At 42.3% G+C, this 19,807-nt stretch overlaps 1 protein-coding gene across 6 annotated transcripts; it reads right to left on the reverse strand.

Annotated features, from left to right (window-relative positions):
* Positions 1-1,183: 1,183 nt before the first annotated feature.
* egfl6 (EGF-like-domain, multiple 6) lies at positions 1,184-18,587 on the reverse strand. 6 transcript variants are annotated; one of them, XM_041866112.2, is made up of 15 exons: positions 18,157-18,587; positions 15,492-15,598; positions 14,844-14,936; positions 14,280-14,399; positions 13,937-14,056; positions 13,357-13,491; positions 13,147-13,269; positions 12,380-12,448; positions 11,696-11,716; positions 11,496-11,537; positions 7,669-7,923; positions 3,842-3,919; positions 3,672-3,767; positions 3,163-3,425; positions 1,184-1,988 (listed from the first exon to the last, which is right to left on the reverse strand). In XM_041866112.2, the coding sequence occupies exons 1-15, from the start codon at positions 18,228-18,230 to the stop codon at positions 1,881-1,883; spliced, it is 1,704 nt and encodes a 567-aa protein (XP_041722046.1). In that variant the 5' UTR covers positions 18,231-18,587; the 3' UTR covers positions 1,184-1,880. The 6 variants fall into 6 exon arrangements, with proteins under 6 accessions (XP_041722046.1, XP_041722056.1, XP_041722067.1 ...); XM_041866122.2 differs by having other exon boundaries at positions 3,842-3,916; positions 18,157-18,585; XM_041866133.2 differs by lacking the exon at positions 11,496-11,537 and having other exon boundaries at positions 18,157-18,586.
* Between the last annotated feature and the right edge of the window lie 1,220 nt (positions 18,588-19,807).

A 19,807-nucleotide genomic window follows, 5' to 3' on the forward strand; every position in this document is an offset into this window, starting at 1 on the left:
CCTCAATGGCGCTGCCCATGCTAAAATAGCCTTTTGGCCGCTAGAGGCCTCTATCATTTTCTATGGTTTTAGACAGTAAATAGCTAGCTAGCTGCAGTATTCAATCAACACCACTTCGGATTCTTACAGAAACAGAGCCACCAGAGGGCGACAAAACACATGGTAGATAGGACTAGACCAGACTACCAACATCTAGCTGCTTTTTGCATAATCTTTGACCGGTGACCAGAGGACAGACGAAGTTAAATATAAAGCATTAGCCTGGCATGGACTAAGATACAGAAGAATATTATAGAATATAATGCAGTATATACATATGAAATGAGTAGTGCAAGATATGTAAACATTATTAAAGTGACTAGTGTTCCATTTCGTAAAGTGGCCAGTGATTTCAATAGGCAGCAGCAGCCTATAATGTGCTAGTGATGGCTATTTAACAGTCTGATGGCCTTGAGATAGAATATGTTTTTCATTCTCTCGGTCCCAGCTTTGATGCACCTGTACTGACCTCGCCTTCTGGATGATAGCGGGGTGAACAGGCAGTGGCTCGGGTGGTTGATGTCCTTGATGATCTTTTTGGCCTTCCTGCTGTATGTGTCTTGGAGAGCGGGTAGTTTGCCCCCAGTAATGCGTTCGGCAGACCGCACCACCCTCTGGAGAGCCCTGCGGTTGTGGGCGTTGCAGTTGCCGTACCAGGCGGTGATACAGCCCGACAGGATGCTCTCAAATGTGCATCTGTAAAAGTTTGTGAGGGTTTTAGGTGCCAAGCCAAATTTCTTCAGCCTCCTGAGGTTGAAGAGGCTCTGTTGCGCCTTCTTCACCACACTGTCTGCGTGGGTGGACCATTTCAGTTTGTTAGTGATGTGTACGCCAACTCCCTGCTATATCGCACAGTTCTGGCTTGATCTGATTTATCTCTAGAGAAACTGCATCCAGCTCACAGATTTTTTTAAAAGAAATGGAATTAAAATAATTGAACCGTCATCAATAATTAGTTGCTTAAAAACCTAAAAATAACAGACATTTCGGTTAATCGCTCAGCAATATCTAGCAGTAATGACAGATCATGCTTGAAGGTGTGTGAGAGGTTGTGACAGTCTTAGTATACAGTGCCTCATAGACTCAGAGTGACAAGCAGCTGGTGACCGCAAGCAAAGACCATGAGAATGAAATATGGACAGAGTCCTTATAAAAACATTTTTTATGTATTACGATATGAAAGCACAATTTACAGCAGTTTATTCATTGTTACATACACATAATATGATCTTAAAACTCAGTAACCTTCAAGTGAAGGCTTCTTGATTAATCTAATATTCATATTTTGATTTCACATAACTACACGTCTTAGTATATCTTATTTATTTCTATATTGCAGCTAACTGCAATATTTCACTATCACTTAGAAAATGAAAAAGCAACACAATATTGTTTTTTGTAGACAAGCCTGCCATATCCTCACATATAAAAACCAGATATTTAATGTGAAAATATTTGAATAACATTAAAAGTATTTGTGAATATTGAAAACCGCACTGTATATATGTATCGGATCATTTATTTGTGGACATTACTCTTTGTCTTGGTGGCTCAAATTAAAGGAAAAGTTCAAAAGCAGAGTCTTGTAAACTTGCAGAAATCCCTCCACATACTATTGCTCAAACCCTTGTGCAACACTTTCCTATGTGGACGGCTGAACAATACTTGTTGCACATACAGTACAGCAAAAAAAATACACCCTTAGTTTGGGATTATGAAGATGTGTGTGTGTGTGCTCTCTGAAAAGAGCAGACTAAAGGTAGATACTTCTGCTAGCTCTGCCTTTGAGGTGTGTGTCAAACACAGTGGACTGATTCTACAGGTTCACTGAGTTGAGCAGTTTAAAAGATGGCAGCATCTTCCTCTTGACAGGAGCCTGAGGTCAGCACCACGTTGTCCAGCCCAATCTCTCCCCTAACTCCATTCCCACGCTCAGCTTCAAAGATGATCTGCAGAATGAGAGCAAAGATGTTGATGAGATGTTCTGGAAATTGGTACTGATTAAATTAACAACCTCTCTAAACATTGTGCTAGTAAATACGGCATACATAGAACATACAGTGCATTCGGAAAGTATTCAGACCCCTTGACTTTTTCCACATTTTGTTACGTTACAGCCTTATTCTAAAATTGATTAATTTGTTTTTTCCCCTCATCAAAGACACAGCAAAAAAGGTTTTTAGACATTTTAGCAAATTTATTTTAAAAATCCCAAAAGAAATATCACATTTACATAAGTATTTCGACCAGGGTTCTTCAATTCCGGTCCTGGAGGGCCGAAACACCTCTGTTTTTCATCCTCTCCTTCTAATCAGGGGCTAATTCAGACCTGGGACACCAGGTGAGTGCAATTAACTACCAGGACCGGAATTGAAGAACCCTGATTTAGACCTTTTACTCAGTACATTGTTGAAGCACCTTCGGCAGTGATTACAGCCTCAAGTCTTTTTGGGTATGACGCTACAAGCTTGGCACACCTGTATTTGGGGAGTTTCTCCATCGAGTTCTTGGTCACCTCCCTGACCAAGGCCCTTCTCCCCCGATTGTTCAGTTTGGCTGGGCAGCCAGCTCTAGGAAGAGTCTTGGTGGTTCCAAACTTCTTCCACTTAAGAATGATGGAGGCCACTGTGTTCTTGGGGACCTTCAATGCTGCAGAAACTTTTTGGTACCCTTCCCCAGATCTGTGCCTCGACACAATCCTGTCTTGGAGTTCTACGGACAATTCCTTCGAACCTCATGGCTTGGTTTTTGCTCTGACATGCACTGTCAACTGTGGGACCTTATTTAGACAGGTGTGTGCCTTTCCAAATCATGACAAGTGGACTCTCATAGAAAAGGGTCTGAATACTTATGTAAATAAGGTATTTCTGTTTTTTTTTTTATAAATTTGCAAACATTTATAAAAACCTGTTTTCACTTTGTCATTATGGGGTATTGTGTGTAGATTGATGAGGAAAACAATTAATTTCATCCATTTTAGAATAAGGCTGTAATGTAACAAAATGTGGAAGAAGGGAAGGGGTCTGAATACTTTCTGAATGCACTGTACTATTATATACTGACACTGGCATCATTCTATGGGTCCTTTATTATTCTAGGCGTTTGAATGGAATTGTGACTCACAGATTCTGGGGCCTGGTTCTTCCAGGCTACAGTGAGCAGTTCTGTCTGCCAGTCCTGGTCTCGGCTGCGGCTCTGCTCCCACACCGGGTAGGCATTGTTGTTCAGCAGCACCCGCAGCGAGCCCACCTGGTTGCCCGTGACGCGATAGTTGAAAGTGAGGCAGAAGCTTCCCTGCTGGGCCCGGTCACTGATGAGTAGCTTTAGCCTGGCCTGGTCCTTCTTCTCCCCCAGAAGACCACTCATAGCCATGTAATACTCCATACCTGGGGGTTAGGGACCAGGGAGTGGACACAGGCTGATCAGTGATAGTCGTTAACATATGACTAGCAGCTATTTGGGAATACATAGATTAAGCACAGCAAAGAGCAATTTCTGGAAGATAGATTCAGATGATCATGTGGACAATAACATATTTACCTTATCAGTCATTGTATAAAACTATATGCATCTACATGGCAAATATAGGAGGTAAAATACTATTCATGCCCTATTAACAGTATGATTTGTACCATTTTCATGGTAGGACACGCTCCAGTCGAAGTTATCGTCCTTGTCCTGCACCCACTCACACGCGCCCTGATCGAAGTTGCAGTCCATGAAGAACTCTGGAAGGCACATTCAGATGTCAACGATACACAGTAATTACCCACATCATGTCAACAAGTAAACCAAGGATTACCTTCCTGTGCTGGAGTTATTTCGATCTCTTTGACTTCCGTTTCAGGACCAAATACTGACTCAAAGTCCTCTGGAACTGCTTTGGGAGAGAGATAACTCTGTTATAATATGGTCCATCAAATGTCAAGATAATGTAGTTCACTTTCACAAAAAGCACAAAGAAACAAGACATAAGACAAGACATATTGAAACAGGATATTAACCGCCTTGATAATTGTGTATGTATAACATTGTCTAAACAGTTATACATTCTTAATTTAGCTCTATCAAAACAAGTCATTTCAGTTACAAGCATTCTTCTTAAGAAATGTGATCCCTGAAGATCATCCAGATGATTATGCAGTTGAGAGATTTCCCCTCATAAAACAAAAGCCAGTCAGGGAAGTGGAAGCCTGCAAGTGGAAGCCTGCCCTGTTGACATTTATCTCTCAAGATGGTGCATTTCAATCGTAGGATATTATAACTGAAGCATCTTAAAGCTCTCCCAACAAACTTCCCCCTTCACTGAGTTGCTCTAGACAACCAGATGTACAGCGGCTTTGCTAAGTGAACCTGCCCAGCCAGAGAGGGCTGGTGTGTGAGGGGATTTGAGGAGCTGATGACAGACTCTCTCTGTCAGGGAGTCAGATCTGTTTGCTCAACAGCTGTTCTGGGGGACGATAATAAAAGGCTTGGAGTCTCTGCATCCCTTCCTCCCCCTCTTCCTAGTGGATGGGGAGTGTAGGCGCAGGGAGAGCTGAGTGTATCCCAAGGCGCTCACATGGCGGCAGAGTGAAATTCCTCCATGGAGCTGATGAATGTCTCGGGGCCTGTCTCCTCTTGCTATTTGAGTCGTCCTGACGAAGGCTCAGGCTGCTGTCTGACTTGTTTCCTTAAAGAGATCAACACTAGCAGCAAAACACAGCCTTGTTACTGTCTCACTGAGAGGCATACCATCACATGTGTGATCCTTTGCCCACACTCAAATGGGTTTTCATCTTAAGATGGAGAGCCAATAATAATAATAATAATCCTATCCATTTTAGCCAAATAGCTACAGAGGCAACTTCTGTGCATGTGTTCTATCCCAAGAGCTATAAGCTCCACTGTCTTTGAGGCCATATGTTGTCTCTGAGCAAAAGGATTGATTTGGCTTGAAAGGCATATTTCATTGCTTTTATGCATCCTGGCCTGATTATACTCATCTCAGCAGTGAACGGCTCATAATAATGGCTTGAACAGAGCAAATGGAATGGCATCAAACCATGTGTTTGATGTATTTGATACCATTCCACTGATTCCGCTCCAGACATTACCACCAGCCCGTCCTCCCCAATTAAGGTGCCACCAACCTCCTGTGCTCCTCATGATATTTCTTTCCCACAACTCAAATGAAATGACCTTCTCTCAAGGGTTTCTATTTGCTTTTCAACCTTCAGTTTCAGCCCATGGCCAGAGAAGGTTAGAGAAGTGGTTGTGTGTGACAGTTTGACTGATGGCCTCAGTGCGTCCACCTCTTTCCCAGGCCTGGCTGTGTGGGATTGTCACACTGGTATTCAGCACAGCTGTTTTTCTGTCCTTAGTCTCCTTTCAAAGGTCAATCGCAAATGACAGGGGTGAAACAGAACACTCTTTCAAACACTAGGACCAGATCTGGTTTATTACATCAACCTACATGCATAGAGCATGTATTGAACTATACACAGCATTTAACACACAGCATTTAACAGTAACTTAGTTCAACTTCATGGTTGAATATATTCACTCTCTTGCTACATTTGATTTACAGCTTATTTAGAGCTGGAGGTAACACATAACACTGTAAGAGCTCTTCTAGTGTAAGCTAATGTGTTGTTGTATTGTCCTCCAACCACATGATCTATTTATACCTCACAGGATGTGTTGTATTTACAGCATGTGAATCTAATATGTGAAACAGAGGCCATTCTCTGCTTACCAGGGTTGGGCTGAATTAAACATTTTGGATTTGACTCCCATTCAACTCATGAGTTGAAATTCAAATTTAATTGGACGTACCCCACAGGATGTACTGTAGAATTAGAGTTAGAGTGACAGGAAGTAGAATTGAATTCAGTGCAATTCAAATAAATTCCACTCATTCATAGAACATGAGAGTTTAATTTAATCTGACAGGTCATACTGCCAGATACCAAAGAATATATCACTTTTCTCTGAAAACAATGTTCATATACTCTTTTAACTTTAGTGCTTACAATAGCCAATTATATTTCCACCAACCATTTCATTTGTTTGGCATCTTTTTGAAGTCAATTTGAGGGGTAAACTAATGCATTCTGGGAAATGTAGTATTTTCCTCATATTTAACACAATTTAAGTGATTAATTAAATATAATAACTTAGAATATTTGCATACAGGTTTTGTTTTGTTTTCCTTGATCATTCATTTCAACAGTTTCCCCATAAACTATATGCATGTATATAATGACATGTTTGATGTTTATGTACAATATTTATATTAGACTACACCTAATAATAGAAGAGGCATTTGAATTTCTGTGAATTTCACTGAATTAAATTATATTTATTTTAATTCAAATTCCAATTGTAATTCTGTATCCCGTTTACTACTTCAATGCAAATTCAATTCAAATTCAAGAATTGAATTAGAATTTATGAGGCATTCTCAATTTAATTTGAGCCCAACCCTGCTGCTTTTTTCTTCTGCTTACTGAGAATGAGCTTTTCAATCTAAGCCATAGACCTACTCAGTGCCCAGAACATGAAGCAACAGGTTGGATCCTGACACACACTCAGGTCCAGGGCTTAGAACTGACCTTTTATTGTGGAATGGTAATCCTCAAGCTTACACTGCCTGACAGACTGACATCACATTGCAGCTTTGAGATGTCTTAAACAAGGTTAGCGTCAGAAGGGACTCAATCCATGCGTTTAGTCCAGCTAACCATGGATCTTTAAAGGAATCCAAAGCACTCCTCAGTCCTCGCTTTCTCTGAATAAAACTGTGAAGTGACAGTGGCTCATCTGACTCCTATAGATAAAAATAGAAGCTCAGGTGTTGTTTATACATAGTTTCCAAGATATGTGTGCATGCATATGTGTGTATATCAAGTATAACTGTGTTTGATAAGCGATATAGGTTTTATTGTGTACCTCAGGTTTATGTCAAAGACACCTAATAAATAGTACCCTTCATTTTAACAACTACGATGAATTTAATTAAACAACTCCCTGGCAGTTGACAAGAGATACATAGGACAGATAGATAAGACTAGACTTCCTTCAAGCATGGCCAAGAAGCCTGAGGCCAGCCGGCCGGAGAAATGTGCAGTCAGGTTTGGGGGGCCTGTAATTAGGCCAGACCTTAAACTCCATACATTCCCCCTGTCCAGAGAGGATATATTGTAGGTCTGTGTGAAGGCAAGGGGGTAGCTAATAGAAAGAGTAGACAGATGGGCAGCATGGTCATAGGGTCGTTGTAGGCTACGCTAACCCTCACACAACAGAGCATAGAGCAATAACCCTGTGATATATGTCCTAAATTTGACTTGTAGAGATGTGTTTGAGAGCGTCCTGTTCAGTGTTATATGAGGCCATAGAAAATGTGTAAACCTAAATATAACTGAGTGAAAAGAAGAGTATACATCACAAAGTTCTTGCCATTTTGATTTAGCTGAAGCAACTAGGGGATTGTATTTCTGAATAACTACGAGTTCTGCACACTACCACAGCAGTAATGGTGTGTGAAAGTCCATATTATCAGCGTTAGTGTAATCATATTTGGGACCACCCACGGTGGCAATAAATAGGGGGATTGGTGGGAAGGAGTTAGAGGGAAAGGAGGCTTACTGAAAACATCTCCTCTTGGATTGAGTTGGTTGTCCACATCTGCCTCCTCTTCCTCTTCTTCCTCCTCCCCTACATTAGTGAAGTCCACCTGGCCCACCTTCTCTGAGCCACCGATGTAGGTCTCGCCATCGTAGTCGAAGGGCTGCATGCGGATCTGAGGGGGGACGGTCACTTGGGGCTCGGGGATGATGTTCTTGATCTGCTCATTGTCCAGCTTTCCTGGCAGTCTGGGTCTCACTGGGGAGTCTGGGATAGCTGCAGGAAGAAGAACCAGGTCAGACCTCTGAACTACAATCACAGGTGGAATCTGATGCAGTTATACCAGAGCTTAGGCAAAAATCCTGAGGTTATACAGCCATTATACACTACCCATCAAAAGTTTTAGAACACCTACTCATTCAAGGGTTTTTCTTTAATTTGACTATTTTCTACATTGTAGAATAATAATGAAGACATCAAAACTATGAAATAACACATATGGAATCATGTAGTAACCAAAAAATGGTTAAACAAATCAAAATATTACTTTAAGACATGTCAATACGGAAAATGTCAAGAACTTTGAAAGTTTCTTTAAGTGAAGTAGCAAAAACCATTAACCGCTATGATGAAACTGGCTCTCATGAGGACCGCCACAGGAATGGAAGACCCAGAGTTACCTCTGCTGCAGAGGATAAGTTCATTAGAGTTACCAGCCTCAGTATGCTTCACAGAGTTCAAATAACAGACACATCTCAACATCAACTGTTCAGAGGGGACTGTGTGAATCAGGCCTTCATGGTTGAATAGCTGCAAAGAAATCACTACTAAAGGACACCAATAATAAGAAGAGACTTGCATGGGCCAAGAAACACGAGCAATGGACATTAGACCAGTGGAAATGTGGAGTCCAAATTTGAGATTTTTTGTTCCAACCGCTGTGTCTTTGTGAGACGCAATGTGGGTGAACGGATGATCTCCGCATGTGTATTTCCCACCGTAAAGCATGGAGGAGGAGGTGTTATGGTGTGGGGATGCTTTGCTGGTGACACTGTCTGTGATTTATTTAGAATTCAAGGTACACCTAACCAGCATGGCTACCACAGCATTCTGCATCGATACGCCATCCCATCTGGTTTGGGCTTAGTGTGAGTATCATTTGTTTTTCAACAGGACAATGACCCAACACACCTCCAGGATGTGTAAGGGCTATTTTACCAAGAAGGAGAGTGATGGAGTGCTGCCTCAGATGACCTGGCCTCCACAATCCCCCGACCTCAACCAAATTGAGATGGTTTGGGATGAGTCGGACAGCAGAGTGAAGGAAAAGCAACCAACAAGTGCTCATCATATGTGGGAACTCCTTCAAGATTATTGGAAAAGCATTCCAGGTGAAGCTGGTTGAGAGAACGCCAAGAGTGTGCAAAGCTGTCATCAAGGCAAAGGGTGGCTATTTGAAGAATCTCACATATAAAATATATTTTGATTTGTTTAACACTTTTTTGGTTACTACATGATTCCATATGTGTTCTTTCATAGTTTTGATGTCTTCACTATTATTCTACAATGTAGAAAATAGTAAAAATAAAGAAAAACCCTTGAATGAGTAGGTGTTCTAAAACTTTTGACCGGTAGTGTAGATTATAAAGCCATTATAGTTTTTAAAGCCGAAACATGTCAGAGAGTATGTCATGGGAATTTGTTCTAAATCACTGAATGGATGGACAAAAAAAAGTTGCTTTTACAGCTTTTTCTTTTTTTTGTTTGTTACATGTACACACATTTTACAGACATGGCGCTTCTCTCTTTCGTTCCAAATCTCCCAACAGTGGTATTTGTAGGGTTAATTTTAGGTAAATGTTGTGATTTTTTCAGTCATTCCTGAACCTGTGACCAGAAACAAGCTACATAGGGGCAGCACCAGAATAAGTAATCTATTGATTCTGTCTCTTTGCAGCAAAATCTGCAGAGCTGAGATGGTTGTATGCCCCTTATACAGTGGGGAAAAAAAGTATTTAGTCAGCCACCAATTGTGCAAGTTCTCCCACTTAAAAAGATGAGAGAGGCCTGTAATTTTCATCATAGGTACACGTCAACTATGACAGACAAATTGAGAAGAAAAAAATCCAGAAAATCACATTGTAGGATTTTTTATGAATTTATTTGCAAATTATGGTGGAAAATAAGTATTTGGTCACCTACAAACAAGCACATTTTCTGGCTCTCACAGACCTGTAACTTCTTCTTTAAGAGGCTCCTCTGTCCTCCACTCGTTACCTGTATTAATGGCACCTGTTTGAACTTGTTATCAGTATAAAAGACACCTGTCCACAACCTCAAACAGTCACACTCCAAACTCCACTATGGCCAAGACCAAAGAGCTGTCAAAGGACACCAGAAACAAAATTGTAGACCTGCACCAGGCTGGGAAGACTGAATCTGCAATAGGTAAGCAGCTTGGTTTGAAGAAATCAACTGTGGGAGCAATTATTAGGAAAGGGAAGACATACAAGACCACTGATAATCTCCCTTGATCTGGGGCTCCACGCAAGAACTCACCCCGTGGGGTCAAAATGATCACAAGAACGGTGAGCAAAAATCCCAGAACCACACGGGGGGACCTAGTGAATGACCTGCAGAGAGCTGGGACCAAAGTAACAAAGCCTACCATCAGTAACACACTACGCCGCCAGGGACTCAAATCCTGCAGTGCCAGACGTGTCCCCCTGCTTAAGCCAGTACATGTCCAGGCCCGTCTGAAGTTTGCTAGAGTGCATTTGGATGATCCAGAAGAGGATTGGGAGAAAGTCATATGGTCAGATGAAACCAAAATATAACTTTTTGGTAAAAACTCAACTCGTCGTGTTTGGAGGACAAAGAATGCTGAGTTGCATCCAAAGAACACCATACCTACTGTGAAGCATGGGGGTGGAAACATCATGCTTTGGGGCTGTTTTTCTGCAAAGGGACCAGGACGACTGATCCGTGTAAAGGAAAGAATGAATGGGGCCATGTATCGTGAGATTTTGAGTGAAAACCTCCTTCCATCAGCAAGGGCATTGAAGATGAAACGTGGCTGGGTCTTTCAGCATGACAATGATCCCAAACACACCGCCCGGGCCACGAAGGAGTGGCTTCGTAAGAAGCATTTCAAGGTCCTGGAGTGGCCTAGCCAGTCTCCAGATCTCAACCCCATAGAAAATCTTTGGAGGGAGTTGAATGTCCGTGTTGCCCAGCGACAGCCCCAAAACATCACTGCTCTAGAGGAGATCTGCATGGAAGAATGGGCCAAAATACCAGCAACAGTGTGTGAAAACCTTGTGAAGACTTACAGAAAACGTTTGACCTGTGTCATTGCCAACAAAGGGTATATAACAAAGTATTGAGAAACTTCTGTTATTGACCAAATACTTATTTTCCACCATAATTTGCAAATATATTCATAAAAAATCCTACAATGTGATTTTCTGGATTTTTTTTCCTCATTTTGTCTGTCATAGTTGACGTGTACCTATGATGAAAATTACAGGCCTCTCTCATCTTTTTAAGTGGGAGAACTTGCACAATTGGTGGCTGACTAAATACTTATTTCCCCCACTGTACATAACATTCTGTTGGTGGCATAATAAATTAAATAGAAAAACTCTACGTTTTGAATCAAGCTTTGTTTTGTGTTTAAATTCATAAACCATGTGCTATGGAATCGGCACACTGAAAATCTCTTCCCAATTATTTTGCAACCTCTATGGTGCAGCTGTCAACATTTTGGTCCTCAAATGAAACTGGTATATATTTCTATTTATGCCAATTTTGGTCTTTAATAAAGGGCAGACAAACAAGTTCCCTACCTTCTCCCCCTTTCACTTGCCTTCTCCATTTTTGCTGTAATGCTGCAATCAGTTGGTTGTAATTTTGGATAGAGCAAACATTTCCATATATTTTTGTTAGCTGCACATGTGACATAACTCCACCTTTCCTATTCATAATATCATTAACAAAGATAATTTGAAAAAGGTGATATTTTGAAAAAGGTTCAATTTTGAATTAACTGAAAGGGAGATGTTGTCATCTGGATAAAGGGAAAAAGGCAATTTTGTAACAAGGGATGAGACATTCTTACTAATCTACTGGAGAACCAGTTCAGGTTTAAGTATAACTTTTGTATGACATGCTTGTATGACATGCTTTAATATTTAGCCCCCCAAACTCATATTCATTATATAAATAAGCCTGTTTCATTTTGTCTGGCTTGCCGTTCCAAATAAAGTGAAGTATTTTTTTGCTCCTATAATTTAAAAAACAAATAGTTCGGCGTAGCCATATGTAAATTGGTAAACTGGGATATGACTAAATCATTCATCAGACTTACCTTGTTCATTGAAATACATTCATTTTCTTTTGTGTAAACATGTTGTCATAGACATGACAGATGAGCACAGAGGGTAGGACGACAGACAGGAATGTCATACTCCATGCATGGGTGCATGACAGCCAGCTTCAGCCATATATACTGTATGTACTTGCAAAGTCTAAAATGGTTTCATGCTGACTTCTACATGGCAGATCAAGCTGTGTGTGGTGCGGATAGGACCTAGCCAGCCTTAAGCCATGAGAGAGGGAAGGGAGGGGAGGGGGAGTTCATAAAGCAACAGTGGTAGGCGGGGGGGACGCAGCAGGGCGAGGTGCGAACAGAGGAAGTGGAGAGCCTTGTTGCATTCCATACACATCTCACCATTGAGGAAATTATCATCTGTACTGCCTTTGTCTCCCTGGTCCCACGAGCTTTGATAAAAGGGCTTGACTACAAAAAGATAAAGGAATCTTCGTTTACACAAAGCCTCAGCGCACCTATCATGTCACCTAGGCTACATCAGCTAGTGTCAACTGCCTGGTTCAGAGAGTGCACTGTGGCCCCTCTGCTACTCACAGACAGACAGACAGACAGACAGACAGACAGACAGACAGACAGACAGACAGACACAGACAGACAGACAGACAGACAGACAGACAGACAGACAGACAGACAGACAGACAGACAGACAGACAGACAGACAGACAGACAGACAGACAGACAGACAGACAGACAGACAGACAGACAGACAGACAGACAGTCAGTCATGCCTCTCCTTTCCTCTGTCCTTCAGATGGCTGGGTTCGGTAGAACAGCAGATATTTACACAGGTGTAATTTGAATCAAGGGCTCTCCCTGAGTAACATCTGTAGAGTGCAGAAGTTGTCTGAAAACAGGAAACTGGCTTTGGCAGTGTTGATGTTTGCTGATGTTTTAAGAGTACAGTTGAAATATGCTATCATAAAATAACTGTCTGAGAGACTTTTTACTCTTGTATCGATATAAGATCTGAATATTGTATATGCAGTCTGGGAAAAAAACACTGTCCGATTGTGGCCCCCTTGCACATCAACAACATTTCTATCAAATGTTTTTTACTCTAAGAATGTTTTGATGATTGATGAATAGTAAATCTGTTCAGTTCTCACCAGAGCATTCGAAGCCACTGCCACGGAAGCCTTGTTTGCACTTGCACTTGTAGGATCCCTGAGTGTTTAGACAGACTGCATGGTGGCTGCACTTGTGTGTGTTGTCCGCACACTCGTCATTGTCTGAAAAATACATTTACTGATTTGATATCTCCTCACAGATTTTTTAAAAGCAAATTGTTGTATATATGAAATGATTGTATACCTTACCTACACAGTCATATTTTCCATGAACATACTTCAGGTCGTAGCCGTTCTGGCACTTGCAGTAGTAGCTGCCAAACGTGTTGACACACTGTCTGTTGTATTGGCACAGGTTCTTCCCAGTTACACATTCATCAATATCTAAAGGCATAATGAAGGGAGGAAGACAGGGACAGATTTGAATAAACACGAAATGACTGAGTTCTGTTTTCTACATTGTAGCATAGGGTTAAATATTTGGATCAATGTCAACCATCCCTTACTGACACTTTAGTTTAGCACCACAATTGGACACTGGCTCCCACTCAACTCAAGCAGTTTTGTGGTAAGAAACACTACCCCATTCTATCCAACTGGCTGCTACAGATGATTAAGTTCTTATGTGAGAAGCCTTGAGATGGAGCAGGAATGTGAAACCACATAATGGAGTCTTCACAGAGCTTTACAAAGCTCCAAGATGTTGACCCCTTCTATTGTGTTCAGTAGCTGCTAATCTATGAGGTGGAGTGGTCCAGTGAGAACCAGCATGAAGTCCTCATGAAGTGATATAGTGTCAGGGTTGGTGGTCCAAGGTGGTGGTACTCACCCACGCAGGTCCTCTCGTCTGGCCCCAGCTGCAGACCTGCAGACGGGCAGAGACAACGGATCTCCCCCTGTACCTCCTCGCAGCCATACTGACAGTGGGCCAGGGAGCACGTCCTGGAGTCTACACACACACACACACACACACACATACACACACACACACACACACACACACACACACACACACACACACACACACACACACACACACACACACACACACACACACACACACACACACACAGGAAAGAGAACGTCTTAAACACTACAGGTACAGTGTAAAACTAACACTATTCTTGGAGTGAATAGCAGCAGGTAAAGTAGGGGTTACAGTGCCCACTCACTGGAACAGGAGCCATCAGGCATTAGGGTGTAACCGTTGAGGCAGTAGCACATGTAGCTGCCATGGGTGTTCATGCAGCGATGCTCACAGGGACGGGGCTTCAGGCCACACTCATTCAGATCTGGACAGAGAGACAGACAGTCATCCTCAGTTATGTACTTCAGGGATATTTATGGCTATACTATATTAGTTTGTAATCAGAAATAATGCACCTATAAGTCTATTGTGGCTTCGCCAGAGACATCAAACTTGAATATTGTCCCACGGACATCATATCTTACGTGGTCCCAGGGGCAACATATTGAATACATTTTAGGTTTCTCCAGATTAAGTATTCTACATAGGCAGAAAATTAATAGTTTGATATTGAAATATTGAGGCATCTTTAAAGGTGTCAAAACATGATGATCAAGTGATCAATCAGGGGCTTGTGAAATAGAGAGGGATAACTACAGAGACAGGCTACAAATCTGAGCTGCAAGTTGATCTCCATAAACAGACCACTTTGGCTCACATTTCTCTGACCTTTGACCCTCATTCCATTGACTCTAGTTACCCCACTGACCTTGATTGCACGTCTTTCCGGTGTATCCTGGGTAACACTTGCATTTGTTGGGGCCAACACACTCTCCGTGCTTGCAGCCATGTTCACACTGAGCTGGTAAAGCATTCAAGGAGAGAAATATCACCAGCGGCAATAAGAGGGTTTATGCAGGTTCACTGAGGTTCAAACATGCCAGTTTGACTATAACTGAGGTAATTTAGTCCACATTTCTTCTGGTGCAGGAAAATACCCTGCCGCAAAGAATAACAAATGTGAAAACCCATTATTGTGGAGAACAATTAGAATTCTTAAACTTGAGGTTTCCATTCATTGAATATCCATTTACGTAGCCCTGTGTAGCTCAGTTGGTAGAGCATGGCACTTGCAACGCCAGGGTTGTGTGTTTGATTCCCACGGGGGACCAGTATGAAAAAATGTATGCACTCACTAACTGTAAGTCGCTCTGGATAAGAGCGTCTGCTAAATGACTAAAATGTCAAATGTACAGTATATGATATTTTCATTCAACGAAACAAAGAAAAAGTTACTTTGATGAGCACAGCTATACAAAGACATTTCTAATCACCGTACAAACAAACAACATGACAAGGTCAAATACAGTACATCTTGACTAACCGTAACCACAACTTGTTTTGTTGAGATGCTTACCTTCACATTGTCCTTTGCTGTTCTTTTTCCAGCCATAGCAACACTCTAGTCTCCTGCCATAGCGACACACACCTGGTTGGCCACCGGCGGGGACTTGTCTGCGGTGCCTGTGCACATAAAGGACAGGGAAAATAGGTGATTCACAGCTCTACCCTGTTAGATATTTGGTTCCATTCCTTGAGGGCCAGTTGAATGTGAGTTTATTGACTAAAGCTGCTTGATTAGGAATAACACAATTGGTGAGTAAAGTTTGATCATAATACGATCATGAGTATAACTTTATAATGGATCGCAGAAGAAAACAAATACCCAAATAAACACAACTTGCAGTAAATATGCTGCAAATGGAGAAGAGAATTGGATCACTAAATTAGTGTACCCGCCCCCCCAAAGACAAACAACCCCAAACAACCCCAAACAGGTACTCCAAAGCACCCCAAACAACCCCAGGTACCCCAAAATACACCAAGCAACCCCAAACAACCCCAAACAGGTACCCCAAAGTACTCCAAACAACCCCAAATAGGTACCTGAAAGTACCCCCAACTTTTATAGATCTGACCCAGGAGAGTGCAGCCAAGTACTGAAAATATAGGTGGGAATCAGATAGCTGCGAGAGTATAAGTGTAAATGCATATTTGTATATTATTTACAGTATACATATTATTTTTGACAAATTCCCTGTGGCTCAAATGTTGATAATTAAGGCTTTTTTTCATTTCAGGCACACTGTCCAATAAAAGATCATGCACAGGCTTCACCCAGACAATGCATGCCTTATTTATTTTTAAAAGTATAGCTTAAAAGCGGTAAAGCAACAACACCTCCGCCACACTGACCCTCAACACGGGGGCCCCCCAGGGGTGTGTGCTTAGTCCCCTTCTGTACTCCCTGTTCACCCACGACTGTGTGGCCACGTACAACTCCAACACCAAAATCAAGTTTACTGACGACATGGCGGTGGTAGGCCTGATCACCTACAGCGATTAGACAGTCTTCAGGGAGGAGGTCAGTGACCTGGCGATGTACCTAAGGTACCTTTTTGTGGTACTTTTGGGTACCTGTTTGGGTTACTTTGGAGTACCTGTTTGGGGTTGTTTGGGTTACTTTGGGGTACCTGTTTGGGTTGTCTGGGGTACTTTGAGGCAGTGCTCGAGTCCGAGTCGAGTCACAAATCCCTATGGCTAAGTCCGAGTCGAGTCCAAGTCAGAGTCACCAATGGTCGAGTCACGAGTTGGTGTACTATAGGGTACCTGTTTGGGGTTGTTTGGGGTGATTAGTAGGACCCATCGCCGGGTGCTTTTTGGTGATAATTGACTTCAACACATAGTCTAATTTAGTCATCTCAAATGCAGCCCTGCAGTCAACCCAGCAAATTGTGGCCTTAATAGCACCATGGCAGTGGTGTGGAAAACTAACAGGCCAAATAAAGTTTCCCCCGGCTCCCTCCTATAGGAAGAAAAAGGGGGCTACCTATGGAGAGCAGTCAGCCTGACAGGATGTAGATTACAGATGGGGAAATGAGCATGTTACACTCTCTACTTACACTTAATCAGTCACTCCTTAATGTCCTTACAGTGTTACATGTTAACCTCAAGCAGGAACCTATTCCCTCCATTTTCATGACCCTCATCTGATTACTCTTAAAGTGACCGTCAACAAGTCAGCACTTTGGAAATAATATACATAGTGATTGAATTGCACGTGTATTTTTAAACTGTAAATTAGATTGGGATGGGATGTCAATCTGCTGCTTCCCCTTTCATTGCTTGAAATGCACCCTCAAGGATCACAAAATAACTTTAACTTTTGAAACGCACATCTGGCTGGGGAAACCTTCTGATCTGAGGAGCCCTCTAACCTCTAGCCCAGTGCCAATCTCAAATGGCCCAGATATTTGGCATTCTGGCGTTCCACGCATGGCTTCCTAAAAGCAGCCCTGGCTCAAGGGGGACTGGAAGAATCTGAGACCTGGTAGAAATCAACCAGAATAGCCTAGGGGCCCCTAAGTGTGACAGGTGTCCTTCAGTGATTAACAGTTGCCGTGCCAGGAGCAACATTTAGCTGACAGCCCCCATACCTCACATAGTCCCTGGCCAAGGCGCAGACAGCCTGAGAGTGAGTGCATGCATTGCACCAAAACACCACTTTTCCCATTATTACATATTGAAACCAACTGACATGCCTGTGATTGTCATAAGCTAAACTGAGTCACTCTAGATATGTGTCTGCTAAATTACTAAAATGAGCTTGTCACATGTCTCATTAGTAAAAATCAGGAGCAGGCTACTGGTAATGGCAGTTCAATAAGAGGCGACTGCTACTACTGTATAAGTAATGGTATATAATGCATTTACAACACTTACAACACACAGCTGTGTCTGGCCGGAGTGTTAGCTAGTAGCTGTTAGGAGTGTTACCTAGGGATGTGACAATTGCTTTTGCAGTGCTGTTCCCTTGACACTGCAATGGAATGTCCATACTGAATCCTCTACTATCCAGATGAATCATACCAATAAACACTGAGCTTTACACCTGCTGCAGGCTTCAGAGTGAACAGATACAATGACAGCAGCATGAACTACATTATAATGTATGAACATTTATATATCTCTGACAATCGTTTCCTACAGCAGTCCATAGGATTAATTGATTGCTCACTTACCTGTTGGCGTCTGCATTTCCAGAGGAAACATAGAACAGGAAGAAGAGTGCACCGATCCAGCTGAGGGGCTGCATGTTTTTCACTGGGTACAGCTCACGTTCTCTCACTCTCTCTCTATCTCTCTCTGTGTTTCTCACAGAAGCTCTCACTCGCTCTGTTTCTTGCTCGGTTGTGCTCTGCTCCTCCCAAGGGCTTGCTCTTACTCCATGCACTCACACAGGGGTCCCAGCCCAGGAACAAGTCTCAATTGAGTCTTGTGTTTCCCCACCACACACACTCCCCTCTAGTAGGTAGACTTTGCTTTCTCTCTTTTTCTCTCTCACTCTTTTTCACTCTCCTGATAAAAGTGTATGTGATCTGTATCCTCCTCTTCCTTCTCTCCTCTCTCTCTCTCTCTCTCTCTCTCGCCCTCTCTCTCTGTCTCTCCTACTACCTTTCTTTCTCTCTGTCTCTCAGCTGAAATTCCAGAGGTAGGTTTTCATTACAATGAGTGACACTGGGGTGTGAGCATGGTAAGGAGTCTGGAGTGGTAGAGGGGACGGGAAAGGGACTGAAGGGGGTCGGGGCTGTACGTTGGAGGGTGCACCAGACATCTCCACTGGTAAACCCAATCCAGGGACATATGACTGATAATAGTTTTACTGCAATATTTCACCAGCAGGGACAGATATTTGATCACCTTTGCGACTATACTTGAAGCATTAAATAAGATGTACAGTGTAGTATTAAATACCAGATATATGTACAGGAGGTCTGTGAACTTCACCTACATGCTTGCCCTGACCTGGTGTTAAAAACAGTGTTTATTTGTTGCTTCATGATGATACCACTCCTATCTTGCAATGTTCCACCGTACTTGGCTCTTTATGCCATGTCTTGCTCTGACATTGTCCTGGTTGGTAATTAGCTGGATCTCCTGTGTTAATTGCAGGGCCCAGTCGTGACCAGGCCTGTCATTAGGAGCTGCACTGTCCTTTGATGTCCTGCTCATGACCAGCACCCATGAAGCCCTGCTCTCACACATGCTTATACCAAATTCAAGTGAAGCTAATCTCAAGCCATAAAAGCCCTTAATGAGGTAGCAAACTTTCAAAGTGAACTCTAACATCTGGTCTAGATCTGGCTATGCCCCCAGTATACACAACAGACAATGGTGTTGTGGGAATGTTTGGGTGTCAGGTTTTCCTTTAAATTCAGAGAAACACGGCAATGTGTTATTACCGTTTCTTATTGGATGTCTAAGACCCAATGGCTTAAGTTTACAATGACTTTTGCCACATATTTGGGGTTTAGATTAAATACTGTATGTCTGAACTTAATATGTTGCCTTTGATATTCCTCAGTGCTCTTTCAATCATTAAATAAAAACTACACACTCTTAGAAAAAAGGTGCTATCTAGAACCTAAAAGGGTTATTCAGCTGTCCCCATAGGATAACCCTTTGGAGAACCCTTTTGGGTTCCAGGTAGAACCCTTTTCACAGAGGGTTCTACATGGAACCCAAAAGGGTTCTACCTGGAACCAAAAGGGTTATCCTATGGGGACAGCCAAATAACCCTTTTGGAACCCTTTTTTCTAAGACTGCAGTATCACTATTACATCTGCACCCCCCTCCTGTTCTTTCCCCCTCAACTAATGATTTATGGAGAGT

Source organism: Coregonus clupeaformis, chromosome 4, assembly GCF_020615455.1.
Source record: "Coregonus clupeaformis isolate EN_2021a chromosome 4, ASM2061545v1, whole genome shotgun sequence".
In the NCBI taxonomy this organism is placed as follows: Eukaryota; Metazoa; Chordata; class Actinopteri; order Salmoniformes; family Salmonidae; genus Coregonus; species Coregonus clupeaformis.

What these genes read in the sequence shown, in the direction of transcription:
- egfl6 (XM_041866112.2), bottom strand. Translation starts at nt 18,230, where the DNA reads ATGCAGCCCCTCAGCTGGATCGGTGCACTCTTCTTCCTGTTCTATGTT. An exon ending in CAGCAAAGGACAATGTGAAG is followed by an intron (nt 14,937 to 15,491) that starts GTAAGCATCTCA and finishes ATGCTTTACCAG; the next exon opens with CTCAGTGTGAACATGGCTGC. An exon ending in GCCTGATGGCTCCTGTTCCA is followed by an intron (nt 14,057 to 14,279) that starts GTGAGTGGGCAC and finishes GTGTGTGTGTAG; the next exon opens with ACTCCAGGACGTGCTCCCTG.